We start from the raw sequence: 19765 nt of genomic DNA, 5'->3' as shown, positions 1-19765 counted from the left end.
TTATCTACCCTGCTAGTTACACCCTCAAAAACTCTTAATAGGTTTGTGAAACACGATTTCCCTTTCATAAAACCGTGTTGACTCGGCCTAACCATATTATGATTTTCTAAGTGCCCTGTTACTACGTCCTGAATAGATTCTAGCATTTTCCCTACTACTGATGTCAGGCTAACTGGCTTATAGTTCCCTGTTTTCCCTCTCCTTCCTTTCTTAAATAGCGGGGTTACATTTGCTACCTTCCAATCCATGGGGACAGTTCTAGAATCTGGAGAATTCTGGAAGCTCAAAACCAATGCATTCACTATCTCTGCAGGTTTAGGGAGGGAATTCCAGAGCTTAGGGCCTAGGCAGCTGAAGGTACAGCCGCCAATGGTGGAGCAATTAAAATTGGGGATGCGCAAGAAGCAAGAATTGGAGGAGCGCAGAGATCTCGGAGGTTACAAAGATAGGGAGGGGTGAGGCCATGGAGAGATTTGAAAATAAGGATGAGAATTTTAAAATCGAGGCTTTTCAGGACTGGGAGCCATTGTACGTCAGCGAGCACAGGGGTGATGGATGAACAGGACTTGGTGCAAGTTAGGATACGGGCAGCAGAGTTTTGGATGAGCTCAAGTTTATGGAGGGTGAAAGATGGGAGGCCAGCCAGGCGAGCATTGGAATAGTCTAAACTGGAGGTAACAAAGACATGGATGAGGGTTTCAGCAGCAGATAAGCTGAGGCAGGAGCGGAGACATGTGATGTTACGGAGGTGGAAGTAGGCAGTCTTGGTGATGAAGCGGATATGTGGTCAGAAGCTGATCTCAAGGTCAAATAGAATCATAGAAAGTTACAGCACAGAATGAGGCTATTCAGCCCATCGTGTCCGTGCAGGACGCCAAGAATGCGAATGGTCTGGTTCAGCCTCAGACAGTGGCCATGGAGAGGGATGGAGTCGGTGGCTAGGGAACAAAGTTTGAGACGGGGACCAAAGACAATGGCTTCGGTCTTCCCAATATTTAGTTGGAGGAAATTTTTGCTGATCTATTACTGGATGTGGGACAAGCAATGTGACAAATGAGGGACAGTGGAGGGGTCGAGGGAAGTGGTTGTGAGGTAGAGCTGGTTGTCGTCAGCGTATACATGGAATCTGGCGTGTGTTTTTGGATGATGTTGCGAGGTTCAGCATATAGATGAGAAATAGGAGGGGGCCATGGATAGACTCTTGGAGAATTCCAGAGGTTAACAGTGCGGGAGCAGGAAGAGAAGCCATTGCAGGTGATTTTCTGGCTACAAATGGATAGATAAGAATGGAATCTTGTTACGAATGCTTCGTGCATTCGGATATAGCGCCTTTAATTTTAACTTTTTACTATTTTTCCCTGATGTGACCTTAGTCACTAATGCCCTATTACCTTTGTTAAACTCTTCTGAATCTTCCTGACACACTCTGCTTGTTTTTACCCAAATCACTACTCTGCTCTATAGCCTTGACTTTTCTCTTTAGATTTATAAATTTACCCTTACCTGAACCCCACCCCACCCCCCTGCCCTCTTATTAGTTTAAAGTCCTATCTACTGCTCTAGTTATTCAATTCACCAGGACATTGGTCCCAGTAATAAGATACGCTGAGCAGTATAATTACAATTAGACAAATTTTTGGAACCAGTCCATATAAACACATACTTGACAAGTTGCACCACATGAATTAGCAAACATGCATAATTTCAGGCTAACAATTTTTAGGAAATCTCTTCATGTATTAAAAAAAACTGCCAGAACAAGGAGGGCTATCAGCTACCCCAGACAAATTAACTTGTCTGTTCAATGCCAAGTGTTTAAAAAAAACATGAGCAGGCACCCCCTTCAAACTTTTCTTCAATTAAAAAACTCCAATTTATAAACTACTTCTCACACCAGCTTTAAGTTATTGTCACTTTTTTCTGAATTCTCGTCAATGCATCACTGTTCATTTCGAAATAGAATGAAAGACAGAAATGAAAGAAAGAACTTAAATTTACAAAGTGCCTGATCACATCCTCAGGACACCCCAAAGCATTTCACATCCACGCATGCCAAAAACTGTGACGATACCAATGAATTATACTTTCTCAAAACGTGTTTAAACTCAAGTGCTCTTGAGATGCAACCTAGTTTTTGACTAGCTAGGCATATGCCGGGAATTTCTTCGGGGGTTCTCCCGATCATCTGTCGTAACTTCGGCGGAAGAACAGAGGTAACCCTGGATACGCTGTGTAAACGGGGTTTCTGCCGATTGTCTGTTGAAGTTATGGCAGTTAATTGGGAGAGCCCCCAGGAAAATTCCTGGCGATACTCTGCTTTCAACGAATAGTTGATAATCACACCAAATGGATTCCCTTCCCATCTCTGCCTATGTATATCCATTGATCAATCTCAGACAGTAGCCCCAATTTTAATTTCTGGCAGGAGTCATGCAGGCGAGGGCCAAGGTGGATGGGGGCACCATCGGCCCTCAGCAGTTTGCGGCCCAAGAGATTTTAACTCCTGGGCAGCGCTAGCTGGCCGTCAGTCAGTTAAGTGGTTAAAGGGGTGTCGGGAGGGCATCATGGTCAGGGAAGGGGGAGGGAAGGCCCATGGTTTCCTTGGGGAGGCCCAGAGGAGCACTCCTGCTCCTCCTGGCCCACAAGGAAACAAATAAAAAATAACTCTCAGTCTCTTCTGGCCCCGGATCCACTTGCCACCAAGTCGTCCTGGCAGGGAAGCCACAATGACCTCCCCATGCTGGCCTTGGGTTAAAATTGCAGTCAGGCCCCCATGACATCATCAGAGGCTGATTTGCATATTTAAAGGAGGCCCCTGCTGCCTTCCGGCAGGTCTCCCACTTGCCTGCTCAAAAGAGCAGGATAAAATTACAACCGTTAGGAAGACAGTGGGATCGGAGAGGGTGTAAGTGACTGTGGTTATTTTAACTGCCCTCTCGCCTGGTTTCCGCTGGGCGTGAAGGGTTAAAATCAGCCCTGGTATGTCCATACCTGACTCATCGGTGTCTTGATCCTCAAATGGAACAGCTGCCACTCCCATTTCCATGCACTTCTTGCTATGAGCCTTGGACTTCATATGCTTGGTCAGGTTTCCTTTGAAAACAAGTAAAATACCATCTAGAACAACTTTTACTGGGGAGATAGCATCCATGTCAACTGTTTAGCCCATAAATTGGAGGACTGCAAATGTTATACACCCCTGTTCAAAAAAGGGGAAGAGGGATAAACCCAGCAATTACAGGCCATTCAGCCCAACATCAGTTGTGGGGAATCCTTTAGAGACAATAATCTGGGACAAAATGAATTTGCACTTAGAAAAGTATGGGCTAATAAATGAAAGTCAGCATGGATTTGTTAAAGGAAAATTGTGTTTGACTAACTTGATTGATGATTCTATGATTGAGTTCTTTGATGAAGTAATAGAGAGGGTAGTGAGGTTGATGTGTATTTGGACTTGATAAAGTACCAGATAATAAACTTGTCAGCAAAATTAAAGCTGATGGGATTAAAGGGACAGCGGCAGGGTGGATACAAAATTGGCCAGGGGACAAAAAGCAGAGAGTAGTGGTGAACGGTTGTTTTTCATACTGGAGGGAAGTATACAGTGGTATTCCCTAGGGGTCAGTATTAGGTCCACTGCTCTTTTTGATATATATTAATGACCTGGCCTTGGGTATAGAGGGTATAATTTCAAAGTTTGCAGATGACACAAAACTCAGAAATGTAGTAAACAATGTGGAGAATAGTAACAAATTTCAGGAGGACAGAGACAGACTGGTGAAATAGGCAGACACATGACAGATGAAATTTAATGAAGAGAAGTGTGAAGTGATGCATTTCGGTAGGAAGAATGAGGAGAGGCAATATGAACTAAATGGTACAATTTTAAAGGGGATGCAGAAACAGAGAGACCTGAGGGTGCACATACACAAATCTTTGAAGGTGGCAGGACAAGTTGAGCAGGCTGTTAAAAAAGCACATGAGATCCTGGGCTTTATTAATAGAGGCTTAGAGTATAAAAAGCAAGGAAGTTATGTTAAACCTTTATATAACACTGGTTAGGCCTCAGCTGGAGTATTGTGTTCAATTCTGGGCACCACACTTTAGGAAGGAAGTCAAGGCCTTAGAGAGGATGCAGAAGAGATTTACTAGAGTGGTAACAGGGATGAGGGACTTCAGTTATGTGGAGAGACTGAAGAAGCTGGGGTTGTTCTCCTTAGAACAGAGAAGGTTAAGGGGAGATTTGATAGAGGTGTTCAAAATGGTTTTGACAGAGTAAATAAGGAGAAACTATTTCTAGTGGCGAAGGGTCGGTAACCAGAGGACACAGATTTAAGGTGGTCAGCAAAAGAGCCAGAGGCGACACGAGGAAACATTTTTTAAAGAGTTGTAATGATCTGGAATGCACTGCCTGAAAGGGTGGTGGAAGCAGATTCAATAGTAACTTTCAAAAGGGAACTGGATAATTACTTGAAGGGAAACAACTTACAGGGCAATGGGGAAAGAGCAGGGGAATGGGTTTAATTGGATAGCTCTTTCAAAGAGCCAACACAGGCACGATGGGCCGAATGGCCTCCTCTTGTGCTGTACCTACGATATGGAGCAATTCAAGTGAGTCACTTGGTTATACATCCCAGCAAATCTGCTAATTGAGCTATTTCTCTTCAATGTTCATTTTATCAATAATTCAACAGCTAACTGCAGTATGAATCCAATAATAAAAAGCTTGATGTAAACACTACAGGAATCACCCTTCACAGTTAAATTATCTGTCCTACTTTTGTTGCAAAATCAAGGTCAGGGGCCAAAGCCCACAGTGCAGGACCTCACCAAGGCTAAAGGATGAGCCAAATCGGGTAGTCACCAAGCTTGGGTTTTCAAAAGTCTGAAGATGTAGAAGGAAGGAAAGACTGAGGGAGGTAAGGAGTTCCATAGATTTCAGATCCTGGGAAAAAATGAGTTAGAGCAGGAAATTGCGAAAAGTCTTGATTTCTACGAAGTGAAGGTTGCCAGGCTACCTCTCATTCAAGCAGTTGGAATATAGCTCCACTTTGTTGTAACACTTTTTAAGCTCCTTTCCAGTGCTACATTTTCCTTTTAAAACCACACATGCAAGAGGATCCATTATGGTTAGAAGGGCAGGAAGCAAGCAAGTTAGCAATAACCAGTGCTGATAATTTATGCCTTGAGCCCAATGATTCTTATTGTTGGTCTGCTGAAAAGCACACGCCTGTGGATGTCAGGTGAGAACAGGACTGATGCTCTCCACAGTTGAACAGCTTATCTACATTCATTGTCTAGGCTCACACATATAGAATGGCCACTCTGGTGTGGTACTGGGAAAGGAAGGAAAATGATACACCAGAACCATGAAGTGAGGAGGAGAGAACAAACTGGGAAAATGAATGGCTACACATCTTGAAAAGTGTCAACCTTAGCTCAGTGGTAGCACTCTCACCCAGGTCAGAAGGTTGTGAGTTCAAGTCCAATCCAGGACTTGCACACATAATCTAGGCTGACACTTAAGTGAAGCATTGGGGGAGTGCTGCATTGTCGGAGGTACCATCATTTTGGATGAGACATTAAACTGTCAGCAGGCCATAAAAGATCCCATGGCACTATCTGGAGAACAGCCGGGTTGGGAGGATTTTCATTGGCTTTGCTTAGCACCTCGAAAATGGCGGGGATAAAACATACTGCTCCATTCCCACTCCTGATTAGGCCAACACCATCCTGAAAGAGGCTTACCGCTGAATGGCCTAAGCACCTACCTGTTTCAGGTGATAGGCTCTTTTAATATGCAAATGTTTCCATTTTGAGAGGATTGGTCACAGCATGTACAGCGCATGCTCCGCCCGGTTTTACCCGATGGTAGAGATGTAAAGGTCCAAAAATGGCATGTTTAGAATTATGTGGGCTTCCCCTCTCTACCCGCGATCACCCGCCTCCGGACCTATCTTGCTGCTGGCCAAGTCAGCCTCCTGACTGCCCAATATTGGGCTGGCCTGGAGCTGGCAAGCTCCAGCTGGGCACCCATTTGGCATCTGCTGGCAGCATGGCAATGAAGCCTGGCCCTCAAAATGGACTGGGCCTACTGCCAGCACTATTAGGCAGTTGGCGGTCAGCCACCTGATAGGAATTCACCTGGTGTTCTGGCCAATATTTATCCCTCAACCATCAGTGCCAAAACAGATTACTTGGTTATTCACCTCACTGCTGTTTGTGGGACCTTGCTGTACACAAGTTAGCTACTGGGTTGGCCTACACAACAGTAGTAACTATACTTCAAAAGTAATTCATTGGCTGTAATGTAAATGTTTTGGGACATTCTGAGGACATAAAAGGCGCTATACAAATGTAAGTTCTTCCTTTCTTCATCTTCTTACTCTTGAGAGTGCTGACTTTGGAACTGTCCTTTGTAGATTATGGGTAGCTAGCTTCACTCAAGAGTTATCAGGGTGCAATAGGTATGGTAATGTAGTGGTTACAGTACTGGACTAGCGACCCAAAGATCACGAGTTTAAATTCCACCATCACAAGTTGTGAAACAAAATTCAGTAACTCTGGTAACTTTTGGCCAACACCAGAAAAAAAAGTGATAATGAAAGTTACTGGATTTTGGTAAAATCCTGACTGGATAACCCACTGCCACCATTACCCAGTCTGGCCTATATGTGCCCCCAGCGCTACACTATGTAACTCTTCATTCCCTCTGGCCTAGCAAGCTGCTGAGTTGTAAAAATCTTTGTTTGGAAGGCCTTCCACTCCCTCCTCAAGGTAGCATGTGATGAAGAATAAATGCAGCCTTGCTAGCATCACCCCCAATTAATAGCAGGTTGTAGATTTTCTAATCCAGCTAACAGGAGTTGGACCACTCAAGAGCTTCGTCACAAAACCTAAAATATTTCTTGCTTTTTCAAAAAATTAAAGATGTTGTGGGTTGGGAAAAGAGGAAGAAAGAAAGAGAAATAAAGGTCAGGATATTTACCTTTATTGGGTATTTTTCATAAGGCATGCAAATAGGATCTATGTATATAAGTTGATACTGGTAACCTGAGGTGTATTTAGATGTTTGACAAAGTAAGCATCAGTATCCACTGCATGCAACATCAACTTACCTTTAGTTTTAAAGGAGAAGTTACAGTAGTTGCAGTGATAAGGCCGTAGGTCAGTATGGGTGCGAATGTGCTTTCTAAGCATACTGGGCTTCTTGCAACGTATTCCACATTCTTCGCAAATGTATTTTCCCCTCCCTCGGCCCCGAACATACACATACTCTTCATTTGATTTATACCTTTAAAAAGAAAAAATAAAGTTGGATTACAATTTGATGTTAATTTTGTCTTTGTGGTTGAAAAAACATCTATAATAGGACTCAGAACAAGTGAAGGTTATTATGGAATGAATACTCCCGCCATACTAAAACTCAACTTCAGCTGCACTTTTTCAAAAAAAAGACATTAAGTAGGTACAACAGGGAGCAGAGTGTTTTTCTCTACAGTTGTCCAACACCAATACCTGTAGAGTTGTATTTAATCAAACAAAAGATCCTGGATGAACACAGAGATGTTATGGTCTTGGGACACAATTATCAGTGTTTTCTAGTGCCTATAGTGTGGCCAAGTGATAAAATGATTGGTTTGTGAGTCTAGCAATAATGACTGCATATTGTTTAGACAGGAACCCAATGGTGGGATCACCTATTTTGTTATTCAGCACTTAATTGCTGAATTTTTGTTTCTTTATTCCGCCGGTCAGCGCATCTTGGTGTCACTTAAAAATAAACTCACCTGGGTTACTGGGACTTTTGTTTTCTTGCCAAGGTTTGTGGGCTCATTTTACAAATTTGCAGCATGGAGCTTTGCTCGCTGGGAACACATATCAGGAATTCAGGTGCGAGGTCAATGGGCAAGGCAACAGGTCCGCTAAATCATAAAACTACATGATTACACCACCAGTAAGACATTTCTTACTTAAAGCATTAGAGTCCTCATCGCTTTTAGTGGGCGTGTTGGTGCTAACGCGACTTGCCCGCTAAATGCGTTGGATGGTTTATCCTCTCCATCTGCAACACTCATGTTATTCAGGACAAAGAACGAAAATATCAATGAAATAGATTTAATGCTAAAATGTGCTATATATAAAAAAAAATCAAGATTCAGCTACTCCTTTATATAAGTATATAATGATTTGGGATATTTTAGCTAGGCGTAGCCGGAAAGCTGAAAAATAAATGATGATAAGTGAAGTACAGTTGTAAGGATAGGCGATGGTCATACTACAGTAGAGTTGAAAGATTATCTGCCCACTACTTTGTACTTTTGGACCTTAACGAGGTGCTATTGACTTTGTTACTGCAGTCAGTGCTGAGTGGTGCAAACTGTAACCCGACACCAGTTAAAGGTGATTAAGTATACAAGTTAACTGCATCTTAACAAGGTGCGAACCGCTGAGTGAACACCTGTGTCTGCTAGAAATACCCAGCATGCTTACGCTGTAAGTGGCAACTTTGTTATTGACTTATAATGGAAATGGAAAATGGTTAGCACTTCTCGGCTGATTTAAACAATTGCCCGATTAAACGTGGGTGGTTCAGATGGTGGGGACTGTACTTTCTTCCACTTGCCTCCCAGTTGTTTTTCCCTTAAATTTTAGCTTGGCTGAGTCAGAAGGTAGTGGATTCCAGCCTAATCCAGGATTTGAGTCCATAATCTAGGGTGACACTCCAGTGCAATACTGAGGGAGTGCTGCATTGTCAGAAGTGCCACATTTCAGATGACACATTAAACCAGAGCCCCATCTGCCTGTTTCTATGGTTAAAGATCCCATAGCACCATACAAAGAACAGCAGGGAGTTCTTTCTATATCCTTGCCAACATTCTTCCTTCAACCAATATATTAACTGGTCATATATCTCATTTGCTCTTTATGGGGTCTTGCTGTGTGCAAAATGGTTGGCATGTTTGCCTAAGCAACAGTGACTGCATTTCTAAAAATAATTAATTGGTTGTGAAGTGCTTTCAGATGTTCCAAGGATGTGATAATAAGATGCTATATAAATGCAATTTCTTTTTTTCTTTCATCATGAACTGATAGTTCCACATTCAGCTGTCCTTTAAGTACCTCTTACAAGTTGTTACTCTCTATGTATGAGTCCAGATAGTGAGTGCCTGTTGCAGCCCAAATGCATCCTGTTGTCATCCAGTTTCCAAGCACATGCACTCCCAGCACAGAAGTGATCAGCAGTAGAAACCCGGGAGCATTTTACCCTCAAAAACAAGGAGAGTGAGGCCTGCTATCCCTCTCCCCCAACCACAGTTCAAGGTGAGGAAATATTAGATTACGTTGGGCACCCTTCCCAGGCCAGGTGCAGAATGAGGCCTTGGTTATGCTAGGACCTTTACAACTCATTTATACCTGTTACAGTGTGAAGGCAGCCTGAAAATTCCCATTATTAAGCTTCTAAACCAAAGACAGCTCCAACCACGTCTACTCCAAGACGTCCCACTAGGTTGAGGCCCAACAGTATCTCAGCTTAGTGTGTCAACCCTCCCGGATTGTCCGAGAGTCTCTATTTTCAAGGTGACATTTTAAAATCAAGAATGAGTGAGTTTGACACTCAGGACTTCATCTGATCCTCCTCAATGCAATTATTGCCCTTCAATTGACCCCTACACTTTCTGATCATGAATCTAACTTCAAACATTTCCCTAATATAGACAGCTCTGGTGAAACATGAGAGCACCATGACACCACACTTCCAGTGGCAGAGCGCTAACAGCTACAAGTAAATTCCTGGCCACATAAGGCAAGGTCTAAAAGTATCTGCTTGCATTCAGCGTATATCCAATTTATAAGATTGTTAAACATTTATTGTCCAAAATACAAGGTTGCAAATATAAAACAAATATGATTCCTATATTCTACACTATGCTGTAAGATCACTTGAAGAATGCAGTTACTACATAATCTGCTTCCTTCTGTATTGAATAGCTGTGACTGGTTATGGATGAACCAGTCTACAATGGCTCTTTAAAACAGCCAATACACAGGTGACCAATCAAACTCCACAAACCACAAGACTCTTCTATTGATGAAGTGCAGCTCTCTTCCCCCTTTCAACTTGTTTGGCTGCAGTGTGGCTCTTCATGTTAACCTCTCCAGCATTGGCTAGCTGTGGTTTGAACAGCTCCAGCAGCCAGTCACAGGTCCTGCACACAGACTGACGTCATGAGAAGAGCAGGAAGCATGGAGAGAGGAATGGTAATTAAACTGATGAGTCCAACACAAGACATTGATTGTTTCATTGCACTAAATTTTCACTTAAATTACTATCATATAGCTTTAGTTTGAACAGGCCATCTGTGTTTGATTATTAATAGTGCCCTCATTTTTGGGGAGTTGGGGTGTTTGTAGTTGCTCTTATGCTACCTTATTGGGCTGGAACAAAACAGGATATTGTGAAGCAAAACTTAATGGGCCAGAACTTGCACAGAGCAGCGTGGCAACTTAAATTAAACAATTAAATTAACAAATGTACTAACTGCGGGCTCTATGCATCAACTTGCTCGATTTTGAACTGTTAAAAAATTGTGCGCTATCAACTCAGCCTCTGAGCAGGGTGAGTTGATGTGCATGGAACAGTCTGTTAGAATAGAAGACACGCCCACAAGCAGACTTCATTCATTTAAAGTTAGTATTCTGGAAGTCAATGTAAATAAAAATCTAATTTTTTTAAATAAAATTTAATTTTTTTTAATATGAAAAGCCAAAGAAATAATTGAATTAAATTAAAGAGACAGAAGGGAAAAGTTTTTTTTTAAATTAAATTTTTAAATTTTTTTTTAAAATGACCAAAAACTTTTAAAATAAGGAGTAATACAAGACTCCACATTTTTAAAATTAAATTTTTTAGTTGTTTGGCAGTCATTAAGACTAACCACGCTTTTGAAACTTAGTTTAGATCTGGTATTTTTAAGCGTACCTTTGGTGGCGTAATTAGTTACTTTCCAGCTGGCCGGATGAGCAAGTTTACGATTTTTCAGTGATTTCAATGATTGCAGCGTGTGATGGCCCTTTAATTCGAAGCTGTCAAATCACCGGTGAACCAATAGGAGCAAGTTCACAATTTCTGCGTTTTAGTGACACGTGCAAACGTGGGAACTTGCTCCTTCGATTTGCCATTAAAAACAGGAACATAGGAACAGGAGAAGGCCACTCAGCCCTCGTGCCTGCTTCGCCATTTGATAAGATCATGGCTGATCTGTGATCTAACTCCATATACCTGCCTTTGGCCCATATCCCTTAATACCTTTGGTTGCCAAAAAGCGATTGATCTCAGATTTAAATTTAGTAATTGAGCTAGTATCAATTGCCGTTTGCGGAAGATAGTTCCAAACTTCTATCACCCTGTGTGTGTAGAAATGTTTTCGAATCTCGCTCCTGAAAGGTCTGGCTCTAATTTTTAGACTGTGCCCCCGACTCCTAGAATCTCCAACCAGCGGAAATAGTTTCTCTCTATCCACCCTATCTGTTCCCCTTAATATCTTATAAACTTCGATCAGATCACCCCGTAACCTTCTAAACAATGGAGAATACAATCCCAATTTGTGTAATCTCTCCTCGTAACTTAACCCTTGAAGTCCGGGTTTCATTTTAGTAAACCTACGCTGCACCCCCTCCAAGGCCAATATGTCCTTCCGATGGTGCGGTGCCCAGAACTGCTCACAGTACTCCAGGTGCGGTCTAACCAGGGTTTTGTATAGCTGCAGCATAACTTCTGCCCCCTTGTACTCTAGTCCTCTAGATATAAAGGCCAGCATTCCATTAGCCTTCTTGATTATTTTCTGCACCTGTTCATGACACTTCAATGATCTATGTACCTGTATCCCTTTGGACATCCACTGTTTTTAACTTTTTACCATTTAGAAAGTATCCTGTTCTATCCTTTCTTGATCCAAAGTGGATGGCCTCACATTTGCCTACATTGAATTCCATTTGCCACAGTTTTGCCCATTCAGCTAATCTATCAATATCCCTTTGTAATTTTATGTTTTCATCTATACTGCTTACAATGCCACCAATCTTTGTGTCATCGGCAAACTTAGATATGAGACTTTCTATGCCTTCATCTAAGTCGTTAATAAATATTGTGAATAATTGAGGCCCCAAGACAGATCCCTGTGGGACTCCACTAGTCACATCCTGCCAATGTGAGTACCTACCCATTATCCCTACACTCTGTCGCCTTTCGCTCAGCCAATTTCCTAACCAAGTCCGTACTTTTCTCTCGATTCCATGGGCTTCTATCTTAGCTAACAGTCTCTTATGTGGGACTTTATCAAATGCCTTCTGGAAGTCCATATAAATAACATCCATTGACATTCCCCTGTCCACTACTTTAGTCACCTCTTCAAAAAATTCAATCAGGTTTGTCAGGCATGACCTACCTTTCACAAATCCATGCTGGCTCTCTCTGATTAACTGAAAATTCTCGAGGTGTTCAGTCACCCTATCCTTAATTATAGACTCCAGCATTTTCCCCACAACAGATGTTAGGCTAACTGGTCTATAATTCCCTGGTTTCCCTCTCTCTCCTTTCTTAAAAAGCAGAGTGACATGTGCAATTAACATAACATAAGAACATAAGAAATAGGAGCAGGAGTAGGCCAATCGGCCCCTCGAGCCTGCTCCGCCATTCAATAAGATCATGGCTGATCTGATCCTAACCTCAAATCTAAATTCATGTCCAATTTCATGCCCGCTCCCCATAACCCCTAATTCCCTTTACTTCTAGGAAACTGTCTAGTTCTGTTTTAAATTTATTTAATGATGTAGCTTCCACAGCTTCCTGGGGCAGCAAATTCCACAGACCTACTACCCTCTGAGTGAAGAAGTTTCTCCTCATCTCAGTTTTGAAAGAGCAGCCCCTTATTCTAAGATTAAGCCCCCTCGTTCTAGTTTCACCCATCCTTGGGAACATCCTTACCGCATCCACCCAATCAAGCCCCTTCACAACCTTATATGTTTCAATAAGATCGCCTCGCATTCTTCTGAACTCCAATGAGTAGAGTCCCAATCTCCTCAACCTCTCCTCATATGTCCGCCCCCTCATCCCCGGGATTAACCGAGTGAACCTTCTTTGTACTGCCTCGAGAGCAAGTATGTCTTTTCTTAAGTATGGCGACCAAAACTGTATGCAGTATTCCAGGTGTGGTCTCACCAATACCTTATATAACTGCAGCAATACCTCCCTGTTTTTATATTCTATCCCCCTAGCAATAAAAGCCAACATTCCGTTGGCCTTCTTGATCACCTGCTGCACCTGCATACTAACCTTTTGATTTTCTTGCACTAGGACCCCTCTTACTATCTGTTTTGTGACCCTTTGTTGATCTTTGTCTCTTTCCCATTCACCAGGATCTGTGCCATTTTTTGCCTTTTTGTATGCCCTTTCCTTATGTCTTATACTGTTTCTTACCTCTTTAGTTGTCCATGGCTGTTTTTTTTTGGCAATTGGACCCCCAATTTAGAGGGACAGTTCCTGAATCTAGAGAACTTTGAAAGATTATAGTTAGGGCATCTGCAATGTGCTCACCTACTTCCTTTAAAACCCTGGGATGGAACCCATCTGGTCCTGGGGATTTGTCACTCTTTAGTGCTATTATTTTCTTCATTACGGTTGTTTTACTTATGTTAATTTTATTGAGTCCCTGTCCCCAACTCAATATTAGTTTTCTTGGGGTTTCCGGCATGCTATCCTCTTTTTCTACTGTAAATATTGACGCAAAGTAATTATTCAACATGTCCGCCATTTCCCCATTGTCAATGACAATATCCCCACTTTCAGTTTTTAAGGGGCCAACACTGCTCCTGACCACCCTCTTTTTCCTAATATAACTATAAAAGTTCTTCGTATTGGTTTTGATATCCCTTGCAAGTTTCTTTTCATACTCTCTTTTTGTAACTCTTACTATCTGTTTTGTGACCCTTTGTTGATCTTTGTCTCTTTCCCATTCACCAGGATCTGTGCCATTTTTTGCCTTTTTGTATGCCCTTTCCTTATGTCTTATACTGTCTTTTACCTCTTTAGTTGTCCATGGCTGTTTTTTTTGGCAAGTAGAATTCTTGCCCCTCAGGGGTATAAACCGATTCTGTATCACGTTAAATGTTTCTTTAAACATTTCCCACTGATCATCAGTCGTTTTACCCATTAACAGATTTGCCCAGTTTACTATGGACAGTCTCTGTCACATCCCATTGAAGTCGGCCAAGTCTAGAATCTTAGCAGCTGATTCACTTTTTTCCCTTTCAAACACTACCCTGAACTCGATCATGTTATGATCGCTATTGGATAGATGTTCACTTACAGTCAAGCTGTTAACTAAATCTGGTTCATTACTCATTACTAAATCTAATATGGCTTGCCCCCTTGTTGCCTCTAGGACATACTGCTGTAGAAAACTATCCCGGACACACTCAAGAAATTCACTACTTTTCTGACAGTTGCTAGTCTGCTTTTTCCAATCTATGTGAAGGTTAAAGTCCCCCATTAAGACCACTATGCCTTTCTTACACGCTTGTCTAATCTCTGCATTTGTACAATCTAGCACTTCAGAGCTGCTGCCAGGGGTCCTATACACAACTCCCACTATATTCTTAGATCCTTTCCTATTTCTCAATTCAACCCATAAGGTCTCTGTTGGCTGCTTACCCCTCGTTATATCCTCCTTTATCATTGAAATGATTTCATCTCTAATCATTAAGTCTACTCCTCCCCCTCTTCCATTTTCCCTATCCCTCCTGTAGACCTTATAACCCGGTATATTTAGTTCCCAATTCTGACCATCCAGCAGCCATGTCTCGGTAACAGCTATCATGTCATATCCTCCAATTTGAATTTGAACCTGTAGTTCATTTAATTTATTCCTTATACTCCGTGCATTTGTATCTAGAACTCTTAGTTGGGCCACACACCCTAGCCTGACCTTCAGCTTTGATGCTGGGTTAATCGCTTTTCACCTTCTAATTTTCACTTTATCTGTAGTTCCTAAAGTACACTTTCTTTCTGCTGCTCTATGCTTTTCCCTTTCACTTGTTCTTGAACAACTGTTTGTACTATTTGTATTGTAAATTTCCCCTGGGTCTTCCCCTCTCTTGCTGCTCTCAACTTTACTTCCTTCTGACTCCCCGCTCAGGTTCCCATCCCCCTGCCCCTCTAGTTTAAATCTTCCCCAAAAGCACCAGCAAACACCCCCGTGAGGACATTGATCACGGTCCTGCTCGGGTGTAACCCGTCACGCTTCCCCAGAACCGGTCCCAATGTCCCAGGAATCTAAATCCCTCCCTCCTACACCATCCCTGCAGCCACGCATTCATCCGGTTTATTCTCCTGTTCCTATACTCACTAGCACATGGCACTGGTAGTAATCCTGAGATCTCTACCTTTGAGGTCCTGCTTTTTAATTTATCTCCTAACTCCTTAAATTCACCTTGCAGGACCTCATCCCTTTTTTTCCCTATGTCGTTGGTACCGATATGGACCACGACTACTGGCTGTTCACCCTCCCCCTCCAGAATGCCCTGCAGCCGCTCCATGACATCCTTGACCCTAGCACCAGGGAGGCAACATACCATCCTGGAGTCATGTTTGCGGCCGCAGAAACGCCTATCTGTTCCCCTTACAATTGAATCCCCTATCACTATAGCCCTGCCACTCTTCTTCCTCCCCTCCTCTGCAGCAGAGCCACCCGTGGTGCCACGAGCTTGGCTCTTGCTGCTTTCCCCAGAGAGCGCTGTTGAGCACCTCCATTATTTCGGGAGCAACTTCTGCCCCAATATGTCAATGGAACTTTGGCCTTGTCTGCTCAGACTTTAGGTTTGGTGATTTGCTCTCACAAGCCACTGGTATTTACTACTTGTACAGAATAGTACTTTTGTCATGAACCGTTTGCAACATTAGTGTTTTTAATGCTCCCGTTCTTACTCCAATGTTTGTTGCTTTCCTCTCCCAAACTCTAGGTCATAACAGTTTGGTCTCTCTCTCTCCTTACTCCCCATGATTAAATGTCATGTAATCAAATCTCCAGGAATGCATCCAACTAGAGTTGACAACCGTATCTCAGCTCTAACACACAACACCCATAGACGAATATGTACCATGCAATATGAACACAACACACTGTGCAACCAGGTTATACAGGCAACTAGATTATACAAGCCACGCAGACTAGGAACACTAGTGCACATTTATAGTCATTAAATGTATTTAAATAGCAATTATTAAGACATTACTCAAATATGCCCCCGCTCATGCTGACAGATTAATATACTAAGTGGATAAAGCTTTATTTACATTGAGATTTAACCCCAACCACAATTGACCATCAGGGTGAATTTTTCCATTTCCATTTCCCTCACCAGTCATTGTCATGGCCTCCATGAATGGACTGTCACTTCAGTGCCACAGTTTCCTGCTGTGGACTCTGCTACTGATCGGGTTCGAATGAAACTGCTCAAACCCATTTTCCTTAGGTCTTTACAGTCAGTCAGGAGATTTTCACCATATTGGCAAGCCTTCAGATTGTTCCCTGTCATATTAACTTAATGGTCATATTAGGGTGAGAAGAGTAAGCTTACATAAAAAGTGAGAACTCTGGGTTACTATTTCTAGCCGTAATACTTAGTCAGCAGAAGGATATGCCAAATCTGGCAGCCCAATGAAGTGAGAATGACCAGAGGAATGTGATATATTGTCTTGAAATGTCATAGTAATTAAGAGGGAAAGGAACACAAGTTACAGGAATGACTTTACCACTCTGCTTTAGTTATCCTTATTTTTTACTGGCATAAAGAAAAAGTGTTTTAAATATAAACTTGCCCCCCATCGAAGATCTTGATTCGCCTGGGTTCAATTTTGATTGCAGCATGCTCTTTATCAGGATCACTAACTTCTTGATTTTCATACTTGTCCTTACTGTTATGTTCACTGATCGCAGGGGTTCGACTGATCAATGCCTGTCCAAAACAAACAATTAACTTATTCAGCAGTAATTATAGAAAATAAATAATTTTTCTATATGGTAATAATATGATTGAATTTTATATTGAATAGTGACCATAATATGATTGAATTTTATATTAGGTTTGAGAGGGAGAAGCAAGAGTCACAAACCTTGCTTTTAAAGTTAAGCAAGGCAAACTTCGAAGAGATGAGAAATAAATTAACCACAGTAAATTGGGTTGAGCTGTTAATGGGTAAACCTACAGACGAACAGTGGGAAGTATTCAAATAAGTATTTGGTACAATACAAAACCAGTACATACCTTAAAAGGCAAAAGCTCCGCTTGTGCAGGTAAGCAACCATAGTCAACAAACAAGGCAAGAGACACTATTAAGCTAGAAGAAAAGGCTTACACAAATGCAAGGGAAAATGAAAATGCAGTAAATTGGGACAGCTGTAACAAACAACAAGGGGATACAAAGAAAGTAAGAGGGGCAAAAAGGGAGTATGAACAAAAACTTGCAAAAGATATCAAAGCTAACATTAAAAGTTTTGATAAATATATTGAGAGAGTATGGTAAGGGGAATGTGGGCCCATTAAAGACAGATAGAGATGAGACTATAATGGATGGTTAGCAAATGGCAGACTTGTTAAATGAGTACTTTGTATCAGTTTTCACAGTGGAGAAAGAGGACAAAATACCAACGGTAAAAGGGAAAATAAGTCATCGGGAGGAACTTAGTGGATTTAATACAAGTTTTAAAAAATGGTCATGGAGAAAATAATGGGAATAAAGGTAGGGAAATCTCCAGGACCTGATGGTTTCCACCCTAGGGTATTAAAAGAAACAGGTGGGGAAATTGCAGACACATTAGTCATAATTTTCCAATGCTCTCTAGATTTGGGAATTGTGCCTTTGGATTGGAAAATTTCATATGTCACTCCATTATTTAACACAGGAGGAAGGGAGAGACCAGGAAACTACAGACCTGTCAGTTTAACAGAAGTTACTGGAATCTATTAGGGACAGTATGACTAAGCACTTGAACAAGTATGAGCTGATCAAAGAGAGTCAGCACGGATTTGTGAAGGGTAGTTGAATTTTTTGAGGAGGTCACTGACTAGGTAGACAGGGGAGTGTCTATGGATGTTGTCTATATGGACTTCTAGAAGGCATTTGATAAGATTCTTCACAAAAGATTATTAGCAAAAATTAGAGCGCAAGGAATTGGAGGTAACCTCATGAAATGGGTTGGTAATTGGTTGGCAGAAAGGAGACAAAAGAGTAGGGATAAACAGTTCCAGTTCTATTGGTGCATCAGGACATTCCTATTTTCATTAACAATTACTAAAATTATGCAATTTGTGATGAGACAGAGCATGAGGTAAAAAGGACTGTATGTTTATTATGCATCCCAAGGGAGACAAGAAGTGGGAGGTTTTTGTTTGAGATACCAGCTCAGATTCAATTGCTGATATACTTTCCTTTTGCAAAATACTTGCCTACATACTCAGCCTTTTCAAGTAAATATTTAAACTGATAATTAATTTATATTTAGAGTCTCAAAGCGAGCAATACTTGTGCATCTGATCTTCCAAAGTTCCCGCTTTTTCCCCATATCCCTTGATCCCTTTAGCATTAAGAAATATATCTATCTCCTTCTTGAATACATTTACTGACTTGGCCTCCACTGCCTTCTGTGGTAGAGAATTCCACCGATTCACCACCCTCTGAGTGAAGAAATTTCTCCTCATCTCGGTTCTAAATGGCATACTCCATATCCTGAGACTGTGACCCCTGGTTCTGGACTCCCCAGCCATCGGGAACATCCTCCCAGCATCTAGTCTGTCTCGTCCTGTTAGAATTTTATATGTTTCGGTGAGATCACCTCTCATTCTTCTAAACTCTAGTGAATATAGGCCTAGTCGACCCAATCTCTCCTCATACGTCAGTCCTGCCATCCCAGGAATCAGTCTGGTAAACCTTCGTTGCACTCTCTCCATGGCAAGGACATCCTTCCTCAGATAAGGAGACCAAAACTGCACACAATACTCCAGACATGGTCTCACCAAGGCCCTGTATAACTGCAGTAAGACATCCCTGCTCCTGAACTCAAATCCTCTTGCAACGAACGCCAACTTACCATTCGCCTTCCTAACTGCTTGCTGCACCTGAATGCTCGCTTTCAGCGACTGGTGTACAAGGACATCCAGGTCTCGTTGCATCTCCCCTTTTCCCAATCTATCACCATTCAGATAATAATCTGCCTTTCTGTTTTTACAACCAAAGTGGATAACCTCACATTCATCCTCGTTATACTTCATCTGCCATGTTCTTGCCCACTCGCCCAACTTGTCTAAATCACATTGGAGCCTCTTTGCATCCTCCTCACAGCTCACATTCCACCCCAGCTTTGTGTCGTCTGCAAACTTGGAAATGTTACATTTAGTTCCCTCATCCAAATCATTGATATATATTGTGAATAGCTGGGGCCCAAGCACTGATCCCTGCGGTACCCCACTGGTCACTGCCTGCCACCCGGAAAAAGACCCGTTCATTCCTACTCTCTGTCAACCAATTCTCAATCCATGCCAGTATATTCCCCCCAATCCCATGTGCTTTAATTTTGCACACTAACCTCTTGTGTGGGACCTTATCAAAAGCCTTCTGAAAATCCAAATACACCACATCCACTGGTTCTCCCCTATCTATTCTACTAGTTACATCCTCAAAAAACTCCAGTATATTTGTTAAGCATGA

General features: G+C 42.0%; 1 protein-coding gene across 5 annotated transcripts in view; it reads right to left on the bottom strand.

The window, feature by feature from the left end:
• The window catches only part of hivep1 (HIVEP zinc finger 1), a 239673-nt gene that overhangs the window by 42854 nt on the left and 177054 nt on the right, over positions 1 to 19765 (bottom strand). For all 5 annotated transcript variants that reach the window (XM_068001734.1, XM_068001730.1, XM_068001733.1 and 2 more), the window contains exons 5-7: positions 16880 to 17016; positions 7119 to 7294; positions 2992 to 3093 (exon numbers count right to left, since the gene is read on the bottom strand). In XM_068001734.1, the coding sequence (XP_067857835.1) occupies positions 2992 to 3093; positions 7119 to 7294; positions 16880 to 17016 (415 nt within the window). The remainder of the gene's footprint in view (positions 1 to 2991; positions 3094 to 7118; positions 7295 to 16879; positions 17017 to 19765) is intronic.

Source organism: Heptranchias perlo, chromosome 2 (genome assembly GCF_035084215.1).
Source record: "Heptranchias perlo isolate sHepPer1 chromosome 2, sHepPer1.hap1, whole genome shotgun sequence".
NCBI classification, from domain to species: Eukaryota; Metazoa; Chordata; class Chondrichthyes; order Hexanchiformes; family Hexanchidae; genus Heptranchias; species Heptranchias perlo.
Note: the sequence above shows the minus strand (reverse complement) of the source record. Positions and strands in the feature narration are given on the sequence as shown.